Raw genomic sequence first — 12,124 nt, 5'->3', positions numbered from 1 at the left:
TCTCTCTCTCTCTCCCTCTCTCTCTCTCTCTGTCTCTCTCTCTCTCTGTGTCTGTCTCTCTCTCTCTGTCTCTCTCTCTCTCTCTGTCTCTCTCTCTCCCTCTCTCTCTCTCTCTCTCTCTCTCTCTCTGTCTCGCACACGCGCACACACACATGCCCGTGCTCACATGTGTTTACTTTCTAATACTAGGATAGTGGTAGCTGGCCTAGGGAATCCTTCAGAAGGAATTGGTGGCTGCTCAAGGCTGCTTGGCTGGTACCCAGCAGAGCTGAACTAAGATCTCAGTCTCTCCAGGCCATCATGTCCTCATTTATGGTCATATGTTTATGGCCTCATAACACACCTGGGTCCTGCTCTCCCTGGCGGGCAGAAACAGGCTCCATCCTGGGGGTCGCAGGATGCTCCATAGCACTGGCAATCAAACTGGCAGGCAGGACCATAGTGGCCGGCAGGGCAGGGCTGAAGGCAGTTGGGGGGCTGCAGGCCAGAGGGGCAAAAGCATGCCCCACTCTTGGGATCACAGGAACTGCTGTTGCCACAGTGGCAGAGCTTGTCACACTGTGGTCCCCACATTCCCGGGGCACACTCTGTGGAAGAGAAAATGGACTTAGACCCTCCCCGGCTTCCAGGTAGGCCCTATCTCAGCCCACACACCCACTTCTCCTCTACCACGTCTCCAGAAAAGGCAGCTAGCAGCAGTGGACTCCCAGAAAAACCACCCCGGAGTGACTAGCAGCTTACCGCTGGAGCAGTCGCCACCCCCGCCAGCCTGGTGCACACTGGCACTGATTCGGCGCCACACAGCGACCATGGACACACTCCTGGGCACAGAGTGCTGGCCAGAGACAAAATGAATGAGAAAATACCTCCACCTACCTTCCCACCTTTAATCTGTGAAGCCAGAGCCACTCCCTCCCGAACCGGGTCTGTAGCTCCCCAACATCAGCTCTGTCTGAGATGAAGACTTGGGGAGCAACTCAGGGTTAGACTGGGCAGGACCCCAGGGCTCCAGACTGCCTGAACCCTCTCTGTGTACATTTCTAAACATCTTATCGGGAAATGGAGGTGGGGGTGGATTCTCAAATGGTAGCTGGAGAGCAATATGGTCAGAAAGGGGAGGGGCTGAGGGGAGAGGAGGGGCTGAGCGGAGGGGAGGGGCTGAGCGGAGGGGAGGAGCAGAGGGGAGGGGAGGGACCAAGAGGAGAGGAGGAGCTGAGGGGAGGGTTGTGTCAGGCTGGGAAGCTGAGCCTGTGGGCACTGGTGACTGGTCAGAGCCGCGGAATGGAAGGCCAGAGGACAAGCAGGGATACATCTGAAGATAGGCTCACAGTATGCTAGGGAACAAGAGACTGATAGCAAGCCCAGCCTCCATTGCCAGCCCCTCTTCGGCCCTGTCACCCCAACCCCAGCTACAGCTACTGGCCAAAGGGGAACTGAAGGAACAGACAGTAGCACCCCACCACGGCACCCCTCACTAGGACAGGGGAAAATTCAGATGGCTGGGCCCCTCCTATTCCATTCCTCCCCCGGCCCAACTCAGGACTCACGGACACAGGCCCCTCTGCTCTCGTAGTAACCCCTACAGCACTGCAGGCGTGGGCGGGAGTCCATCTTCACCACCTGACGGTACACAGTCCGGTAGACAACCCTGCCGCAGTCCAGGGGGTGGCCATCAGTGCTCTCGGCTGAGGCCCTGGCTGCCCTGTACACCCCTCACACCTCAGTGAGGCACAAGAGGAGGTTAGAGGTTAAGTATCCCCCCTCACCCCCCCACATCAGCCACACACATGTCCAATGAACCAGACACACCTCCACAGGCCACATGGGTACCCACTGTGGACAGGTGAATGCCTTGAGGTCAGAATGTCCTCTGAGCACCAAAGGTTCTAAGAGACCGGGGCTTAACCAGCTCCCAGAAGATTGAAGCACTCACGTAGGCTGGGCACAGGTGTGGGGGTCCTCCCAGGGTCTGTGGCAGGACTCAGTTGGGAGCAGGCTGAAGGGGCGCAGGTGGGACTCCTTAGTGGTCGTGGTGAAGCTGTGGGTTGAGAAGAGGTCAGGGGCAAGGCCAGCCTGAAACCAGAGCTGGCACCACGCAGCAGAAAGCCAAGGCCAGGCTTCACCATGAAGAGAATCAGTACCCAGTATTTGGGCTTCCTCCTCCTACCCTTCCCTATCTGTCCTGTGTAGAGGCTTCTAGAACTGGAACGTTCTAGGACTCCTCCTACCAGAGCTATTTTCTCATCCTAGGGGCCAAAGCCTTACACACAGACACACACGGACACACACGAATACTCGGACACGTGGACACACACATGCACACGTATGCACACATGCACACCGGAAGATTGAACTTGTCTGGACCCAGCTGGTAGCGATGCATTGAAGACTTTTGGCTTCTCTACCCAGGGCCCTGTTTTCCTGTCCTGTCCCGACCTACCCACAGCCAGCCCCTCTGCTTCATCTACAATGAATGGCTCCCTCCCAGAGGAACCTGGGGACAAAGACAGGACAGAGATGAGACAAGGGCAGAGGTGGGGAAGGTCAAACACCACAGAGAGTGCAAAGAGACCAGAAACAGATTCCTGGGAGGGGCCACCCTGTGGGACGAACATCAAGCTTGGCCCCTCTCACCTTTCCCAAAAGGTACAGACATTGGGATCATTGGAGTTGAGTGTCCCAGTCAGACGCAGGCCTAGGGCCAGGAGGAGGAGGGGACAAAGTGGCATTGCAGAGGCCTGCGATAGGGCACACGGTAACGGAACAGCACTGCAGCCAGCAGCCGGAAGGACACATCTGCAAAGATTCAAGCAGGAAGCATGCTGAAGAGATCAGCCCACTGCCTCCCTAGTCCTTTGGTCCAGGGCTCCAGCTTCCCCAGAACCCAGAGCAGTGCTCCAGCTCCCCTAGAACAGTGCTCCAGCTCCCCCAGAGCAGTGCTCCAGCTCCCCCAGAACAGTGCTCCAGCTCCCCCAGAGCAGTGCTCCAGCTCCCCCAGAACAGTGCTCCTAGCGCTCTTCCGTGGCTCCAGGTCTCAGCTCAGTTTGCTAACTCACTGACCCCAGCTCTCATTATTCCCAGAGTTCTTTGCCTCAGGCCTGGCTTGAGTGCCACCTTCCTTTTCTGTTTGCTCCCTGACAACTCCATCTGCCACCAACACACACACACACACACACACACACACACACACACAGAGGCACCACATTCATCTCTCTTACGAGTCTCCTAACACTACATATCCTCTTCTCTTGTCCCCTGAACACCCCCTAGCCTAGCAAACAACAGGACACCACAGTGCAAAAGCTGGGACCAATGAATGAGGTTCTCAGGGAAGCCAGCGTGGGCTCAGTCCAGAACTTTCCAATGGACAGTTCAGTATCAGATGCCACTGAGAGCAAGCTTCCATTGCTGCATGTAGGCAGACAAGAGCCAAAGCTACTGCTGAAGCACAGGAGTTTCCTGCCGTGGGGGACTGCATGCGTGAGGCCACAGCTAGGTGACCACACAGCCACTGGTGCGCTCCAAGGGGGCAATTTCCACGTTTTTCTCACAGTGCTAGGAAACTGGCCCCTCACCAGCTCCACACCTCGGCCTCACCCAGAGGGTGGGGAGAGAGTGAGTCAGGGCCCTGGATGGGATGAGTTTTCCTCTGAACGCCAAGGCTCAGGAAAGGTTGAGGGCTAGAGGCCACCCCTCTACCGCTGGGTTCCTGTTTTCTGCTTGGAGTTTCTTAAACTTGCCGGGGCTCCGGGCTCAGCTCTCCAGAGATGCCCACATCTGCTTGTAATTTCTCCGAGAGGTCGCAGTTGCTGGCCCCTTACACCCCTGAGTATCTCTGGAATGCTTGCTGCAGCCCCACCCCGGCCCCCCACCCACCCACTTATTCTGGCAGATCGTGACTCTCTCAGCTCAGATAGCATGCCTCCTTCTCAGATTAACACAGACTCCCTAACTGAACCCCAACTCCCTGCTGTGGTCCAGCCCCACCGTTAACCCCAACACTTGAATTTTCCCTTGGTCCTCCTTATTCTATGTCACTGCCTCCCAGAATGGACCTCTCCCCAACTCCCTCACTGACCAGAGCCACTACACCCCCCAGGACCTCCCCCCACCCCCACCCCCACCCCCACCCCCGCTGACTCTAGGCTTCTCTCACTCAACCAAGTGACTCACCAGTAATGGCCAGCATGGGCCTGGGCAGCCAGGTGATGTTCTGTGGATCCCAGTGCTCAAGATGTAGACTCTAAACGGGGGAAACTCAGCTGGGTGGTGGTGGCACACGCCTGGAGACCCAGCCCTCAGGAGACAGAGGCAGGCGGAGACTCTGAGTCTGAAGCCAGCCAGGTCTACATAGTGAATGGCTGTGTGGAGTTACACACACACACACACACACCACTCTGCTCCAGTGTGAACGCGTCTTATTTGGCTGTCTTGGCTACTGGGCTGGCACTGCGGCCTTTGGAAATGGGGGTTCAAGGGAGTGATGCTGAGCCCTGTGTCCAGGGAACCACACCATAGTCAGAGGTACCCACAAGCTGACCCAGCAATATACAACCAGACACTACCTCTACAAACCCACTTCCTTCCTCAAGGCTCCCAAACTCCCTCCTCCAACTTTACCCCACCTCACTGGCCACCCACAGGGTTAGTTCTAACTGGTCCTAGTTACTCCCCAAGGGTGTTCCACACCCAGGGCCATGGAAGGAACCCAGATCTCTGCACATTTCTGCCCTACTCTGAGTCTTTTCCACAATCCATTCTTCAAAAAATCCTAGACCCCAGTCAGGACGCAGCCTCATCTACACAGTCACCCATGGGAGGCAGTGAGCTGCCCCTGACCTGTCTCTTCCTAGGGTCCACAGCATGGTGTGGTGGGTGGAGCCCATAGCAGGAGGAGAAGACTGAGTTAAGGTGGAGGTGGTTCGAGCTGCGGCTGTGTAGTCCTTCAGTGTCACCTGCCCTTACCCCCACCTCCACCCTCACCCCCCTCCCCCGGCCAGAAGCATCAGCAAGCATTGCTGCTCCTTCTCCCCCTTCAGCTGCCAGAGAAAATAGTTCAGCTGGAGGCTCAGGATGCCCCCCCCCCCGCGCAGAACAGGGGGTGCAGGATTATGGGATATTACTAACTAACTCTGCTAAGAGGGTAGCTGACTGGAGAAAGGCTACCTTCCCTCCTTCCGACGGCCTTCAGGGTGGGGCTGCACTGCGGAGGATTCCTCAGCTGCCCTGTCCAGGGCTAGAAGCCAAGATGGGGTCAGCAGAGACCTGTGGGTGGACAACAGGAAGGGGAGATAGGACGGGAGTCCTAACAAAGAGCAGAGGGTTTTACCTGATCATCCCCAGCCTGGAAAATAAACACAGGCCTGATGAGGACCCCGAAGCCTCCCAAGCTGGCTTCCCTCTGCAGAGCTGGGGCCCCTGGCCCCTGACCCCTGACCCTCCAGCTGTACTCCAGTCCCAGTAGCACCCAGCCTCTATGATTACACACCTGTCCAGGGGTTTAGTCCTTAGTTCCCGCCCTAGGAGGCCCCTCTTGAGCCCCTTCTGCCCAACTCCATTTCCCACCAAGCTTCTGATTTGACATAAGCCGCAAATGCCTTTCCTCCACAACTAGCCAAAATGTGACCCTGTATTATCCTGAGCCGGGTCAGGTAGGGAGTGAGTGACTCGCTCAGCCCTCTCGGAAAGTGCTCAACTATCCAGCCCACAGATTCAGTAAGCATAAAAGCCTGCTGCCCAAGGCCCATAGCCGTGTTATTGGAAGAGGAATCCAAAGCCAGCACCAGAGAGACCTCCCAGTAGTTCTGTTTTGGAGGGGGCGGGGCCGGGCGGGGAATAGGAACCCAGGGGCTTGTATCTTTACAGCCTTAGTTATAGGAACAGACAAGAGAAAGGGAGACAGCCTCAGAACATGATCAGAGGCATGGGAACGGCACGGAAGGCAGTCAAAACGGACAACTTTTCTCTCCCACCTCCACATGCAGATTGCTGGGCTCTTGGCCAGGCCCGGCTCCATTTCCTGCCTGCAAGGCTGCAAGCTACATTCCTGCCTCTCAGCCTCCAAGTCCCACAGGGCCCTGATCTGTTCCCTTTCCAGGAGCCCCCTCTGCCCTGACTGCACCCCGGCCTCTGGGAGGAGGATGTGAGTCTAGGGCCTCTGGGATCTGGTAGATGCTAGAAGGTCCTTATCCAGCAAACAGCAATGGGTGGGATGGAAGGAAGACTCGGGAACTTCTGCCGCTTTTTTCAGCCCCACCCCTACCCCACCCAGGAGTAGTGTAGCGTGGGCTAACCCTTTCGAGTTGTGAAGCTCGGGATAACCCTTGCACTCTGGCCGTCTTACTCCAGAGAATGGTTGCATACTCCACCACAAGGCAGATTAAACGTGGTGACACAGACAAGGTGCTTGGGGCCAATCTGTAACACTATTGCTCCGTCCACATTAGCTGTACCCAACCTCCACAGGACCTCTTGCGCTCTGCACTCATTCCAGGAAAAAACTGGAGTTGTTTTCTTTCTCCCCGCCCCCTGAAGAGCCCCCACGATGATGGTCCGGGAATAAACAGAGTTGAAAATGCTGACGGGGGAGAAAGGAAGTGGAGATGGGAGAAGCCAGAACCTGATCCCCAGAATAGTGGGCTGCATGCCAGAAGCATCTTCAAATCAGAGCCAGCCACGGAGCAGGATCCGTGGATTCTCTCTCTGTCCTCCCTCACCTATGGTACCAACTCCCCTGACACTCCCCCATCTCTCAGTCTAGAGGGTCTAGTCCTGTCCCTGTCACAAGCTGTGTGGCTTTGGTCATGTCACTTGAGCCCTCTGAGCTCGGTTCTGAGGTGGGCTCTTTAGTTTCTGTCTCTCTTTGCTTTTTCTTGGGTTGCCTTTATCGCTGAGCCAGGCTCACGTAATCCTTCCCAGCCAGGAGTGAGACCCCAACGCAGACCTCCACATTCTCCCCACAGCAGAGCTAGCACTGCCAGCCTTGACCACCCAGTGGCACCTCACACCACACAGTCTTCATGAGCACATGCAAACACAGGGCCCCTCCTTCATTCACCCAGCCGAACCAGGCTCCGGCACGCCAGGCATGTCTGCCGGATGGAGGGGCCGGAAGCCTGAGAGAGGCTGACTAGAGGCTGGGGCAGAGCAGGGCGAGAGGCTGGCCCGCTGCTGGCTCAGGAAGCGGAGGCCAGAGGGTCTACCATAGGCCTTGTTTACTCATCAGGAAATAGAGAACCAGCAGGGATTCTGACTCACAATCTAAGCCAGTCTCCGCCCCAGCTCCAGCCCTGACTGCCACCTGGGGAGAGGTAGCCCCTCTCACTATCTGGCCACCAGATTGAGACAAGTCTGGAGAATAGCTACCCCACTAGCCTGCCTGCCTTACCACCACCCAGACATTACCTTCATAAAGTACAATTCTAGCAGGGCAAGGTGACTTTTACCTTTAATCCCAACACTCAGGAGGCTGAGATAGGAGAATAATTCTTTCCAGGACAGCCTGGGCTACATACAGAGAATTTTTTTTTCACAAAGTGCAGTTCTGCTCTGGCTACTGCTTGCTTCCACTACCTTCTTTGGACCCCCATTACAGGAAAGGCCAGTAATACCCATCTGGCCCTGTGACACTCACTGAAGCCAAGGGTCCCACATGCCTCTCGCTATGCAGCTGCCTCTGCTCAAGCCTCCTCAGAATGTCTGGTTCCTCTCAGCCTTCGAGACCAGACTCAACCAAGAAACTCCCCGAACTCAAGCCTCACCTTCCCTCCCTGCCCTCTAGGCTTAAAAAGGCAAGCCCCCCTCCCGCCCCCCTGGCTCAAAGGAGCTCTGTCTGTTTACCTAGAGCTCTACTCAGAAGCCAGCTTCAAGTGGGATGCTCCCCTCTGACACTGGGAAATGACCCAGCCAGTCAGTAGCCTTGTGCCTCCTCTGGGAACAAGCAGAGCTAACTTAGGCCACTCCAGGGCTGAGAGCAGAACACTGCTGTCTAGGGAGGGGCTGAGGGGCAGCCTTCTGTGGCAGCTACACTCCCTAGCCTGTGCTCTCAGTCTCTGTGAGACCCGCCCTGTGCATCACTCTCCAACACTGGCATAGTCCAAGGTTTCCTCGCACACCATCCCTGGGCCACACTGGGCTCTTTCACTGGTCTAGGCTTGCTTGGTGGTGCTAGGAGTGGAGCTCTGGACCTTGACCACTGAGCTGTACCCTAGCTGGCTTGTAATGCTTATCAACAACTGTCTGCCACCATGTCAGACTTGCCTTGGGCAAGGCTCTTCACCACACATCTGGTACCAGCCAGCACCCACAGCAGCTGTGTGGCAGGGACAGGTGGACACACTGAACTGAGTGTAGTGGCTGTGGTCCTTTCTTCTGCTCCCCATCAGACCTCCCAGAGCCCCAGACACAGTGCAGAATGACTGGTAAAAACAAAAATGGAGGGCTGGAGAGATGGCTCGGTGGTTAAGAGCACTGACTGCTCTTCAAGAGGTTCTGAGTTCAATTCCCAGCAACCGCATGGTGGCTCACAGCCATCTGTAATGGGATCTGATGCCCTTTTCTGGTGTGTCTGAGGACAGTGACAGTGTACTCACATAAAATAAATAAATCTTAAAAAAGAAAGAAAGAAAAAAGGCAGAATGCAGAAAGACTAAGCACAAACTGAAAGATGGCTCCATCCGTCATGCTGGCCTGGGTCAGGATCTCCTTAGGATCGCCCTCCACCTTCCCGCTGGTGACTGGGATAAGGGGTCAGTTCTTACAGCGGTCTGAACGGAGGACAGACATGCAAGGCTCCGAGTCACCTAGCAAGTAGCAGGTGTGGAGCAGATGTGAGTCCTCATCCTGCCCCCTCGGGCCTGGGACAGTGCCCATCATGGTCCACAAATCCTCCCAAACACAGGGACTGAGTCCCAGATGCAACCACAGGAAGGGAGAGGTGCCCACACTCACGGTCCTGCTTGCAGGTCACTCTCAGGTGACACGCAGGTGTGTAACATGAGGGAAACACAGGGAGGGCTAGCCTTTTCCTCCTCTTATCGATTACACCACTAGGTGGGTAGTTTGCACTAGGTGGGTATTTTGCCATTCTTCAAACAAGCTACAGCACTGCAGGAGTTCAGACCAGGCCTCAGTGCAGACTCCGTGTGCCCTTCCTTCCACCCTCGTGGCCTCTCCTCGGCCTGGCATCTTTGTTCTCAAGCTCCATACGCACAGTTCTCTCCCCAGGCCTTGTTTTGCCAAGTCTGTGTGTCTGCACTGGCCTGCGTCTGTGTTTATGTCTGTCCATCCTCTCTCCTCCTGCCTTTCTGCTAGCTCCCCCCACCCCACCCCACCCCCTGCCCCACAGGGCAGGTACCAGGAGTCATCATCCTGTTCCAAGCTGGAGTTTCCTGAGAGAAGCCCCATACAGTGGCTGTGGCAACTATCTTTCTCTGGGTTTCTCGCTGGTGGAGCAGGCTGCCTGGGGAGGGTTTCCTCTTCTGGATCGTCTGATAGGGCATGTTGGAATGGAGCGGAGAAGCAAAAGCCAACCCTCCCACTTCACCCTTCACTGAGAAGAAAAAGGCAAGCAAGGGAGGGGGCAGGTTTTGGAAGAGCAGCCAAGGGTAGGCTGGCAGGTAGGAGGCCAGCCCACACCCATCTCACCCATGCACACACAGACACAGGTAGGGCACTGTACTGTGGGCTGGAGCTGGGTTTGGAGAACAGCCTCCAACCCCCTAGGCCTAGCATAGGCAGGGGTTGAGAACTGACCCCTTATCCGGCCCTGCCTAGAGCTAAGGCCTGGCTGAGCCTGGGAACTTCAACCAGCACACGCTGTTCCAGTCTCCGGGGACCAGGGGTCACCGTCCCCAGCTGGGGCAGCAGGCTCTACTAAAAGTCCAAAACAGGGAGTCACGAGTCCATGGCTAGAGGCTGGAAACAGGGATGCGAGGTGAGGGAGGCCATGCTGGATGGAGCTTGGGTTCCCAGGCTCCAGGGCTCACACTATCAGCCTGGCTATGGGCCCACATCATCCAGGAAAAAGAAAAACAAACAAAAAACAACAACAAACAAGCTTCAGAGACTGTAGGTGCCTATGGCTGACCTCTCCCCTACAAGATGGGAAAGGACACTCAAATCCAATCTCTTCCCTGGGCAGGGGTAGGGGGCAACACTATGAACACTAAACAGGGTCTTTCTCTGGGAGACACAGGAGGAGACAGGCAGGCAACTGTGTTTTGTTAGTCCTCCCAGAAAGAAGAAATTGGGGGATAGAGGGAAAACAAGGTTTAGGGTTGCTTTTCAGGGCTTCGGTACCACCACCAAGGTTCTACACTTGCAAACAGCAAACTGGAATCCAGGAGACTTGCAGGCTGCCTTCCTCGGGGCGAGAAGAGAGCTCTCCCAGGCTGGTCCCCATCCTAGCTCCTTATCCTCAGAGCTACGCAGCTTTCTTTTTCTACTTAGTTAGGTCTCCCTCTCCCTCTCTGCTTGCTCTCTTCTTTCTCTCGTCTCTCTTTTCACTTAGGTGGCTTTCTCTACTTAGATCTCGCTTTCTTCTCTCTCCCCTAACTCTCTCCTTTCTCCCTTCTCTTCTCTTTCCACTTAGACGGACCGCGAGACACACACACACACACACACACACACACACACACACACACACGAGTCCCCCCTCCATCTCCTCCTTTCTGCTCTGCAGGTTTCAGCCCAGCGGTCTCGGGCTCCAGAGCCCAGGGCAGGTCACTCACCTGCCTCGGGGCTCGGAGCTCAGAGCGGCGTGTTGCACCGACGGGTCCTGCTGGCCGACAGAGCTGGCTGCGCGGGCAGGAAGGGGGTGGGCCTCCGCCCGCGCCCAGGCAGGAAGTCCGCGCGGGGAGGCTGGAGCCCGGCCGGGTGGGGTCAGCCCTCCGCACGCCTGTCTGCGAAGTGGACGGGGAGAGCCGCCCAACCTGACAGCCCCGGCTCCCGGCGTCGCGGTCCACCCGACGCCCCTCTTTCCTGCCCGGCGGCGCCCCCTGGCGGCCTTCAGGGGAGGGGCACCCTGCCTGCGCGGTCAGATCTTTGGGACCTTTGCAAGAGTTGAAGCAGGATGCTGCTACTTAAAGAGAGCAGAGCTTGCTCATCAGCTCACTCCAAAGCACTCAGCGACCTACCACAGTCAGAGCTCAGAACAAAGATAACTTGGGCCTGGGGGAGTGTGGCTTATGCTGCTGGCCCTAGGTTGAACTCTAAACAGCAGGGACACCTTTATTTAAGAGTGATTGACGTATAATAAAAATAAGCCCCACTTGGCTTGATGAATATTGTTCCAAAACTTTATCGTGGCAAAGCACACACAATATAAAACACATCCTTTCAACAAATGTTAAGTATACAGTTCGGTGGCATAAAGTATTTCACATATACGAAACTTTTGCTACTGTCAATTTCCAGAGATTTCTCCTCATCCCAAACTGAAACTCAGTCTGCATCCCCTGTCCCTGGTACCATCGTGAAGTTAGGTTATATGTACCTCAGCTCCGGCCTCCCACCTTCCACATCTAGCTTATTCTACTTAGCATGGTGTTTCATTGGCTTAGACAAATGTGTTCATCCCAATAAAAGTGTGGTTTAAAATGTCCCTCTCTGGGAATGGAGAGATGGCTCGGGGAGGGGTTGAGGGGGTGTAACGTGCTTGCCACCAAGCCTGATGACCTGAGGTTGAACCCAGAGACCCACATGGTAGAAGGTGAGAATCAACTCCCAAAACTTGTCATCTATGCCCACAACAGTGCCATGGCATGGTACATATTCCCTCCCCTGCAGCAGAAGTCAATATAATGTTTTAAAGTCCATCTCCCCCAGTGTACCTACTCTAGGCTACAGTAAGGACGCAGATTCCGTCCTCACCCCAACCCAAACCCCAGGAAAGTTTTGATTTGCTTTCTGTAGTTTGTTTTTCTAGAATATCCGTGTAAATGCCATCATAGAGTATGTACTCACGTACGTCCATCTTCTTCCCCTCACCATAAAGATTCTGGGCCACTGGGTGTTCTCTACTACAGCAGGTGACAGCACTGGGCTATTCAAGAACAGGATTGCTGTGTCCTGACAATTCCTGATTCTTGGATATTGTGTTTCCAAGCTGTTTGTGTGTAATACT

At 55.5% G+C, this 12,124-nt stretch overlaps 1 protein-coding gene across 1 annotated transcript in view; it reads right to left on the bottom strand.

The window, feature by feature from the left end:
• The window catches only part of Pear1 (platelet endothelial aggregation receptor 1), a 19,407-nt gene extending 8,607 nt beyond the window's left edge, over positions 1-10,800 (bottom strand). Inside the window, 6 exon segments of the mRNA XM_029475556.2 lie at positions 344-587; positions 742-760; positions 762-835; positions 1,548-1,648; positions 1,934-2,038; positions 10,731-10,800. Coding sequence (XP_029331416.1) covers positions 344-587; positions 742-760; positions 762-835; positions 1,548-1,611 — 401 coding nt within the window. The 5' untranslated portion in view covers positions 1,612-1,648; positions 1,934-2,038; positions 10,731-10,800.
• Between the last annotated feature and the right edge of the window lie 1,324 nt (positions 10,801-12,124).

Source organism: Mus caroli, unplaced genomic scaffold (assembly GCF_978045245.1).
Source record: "Mus caroli unplaced genomic scaffold, Mus_caroli_1 scaffold_3, whole genome shotgun sequence".
Lineage (NCBI taxonomy): Eukaryota > Metazoa > Chordata > Mammalia > Rodentia > Muridae > Mus > Mus caroli.
The sequence above is the reverse complement of the archived record's forward strand: the minus strand, read 5'-3'. Positions and strand labels throughout refer to the sequence as shown.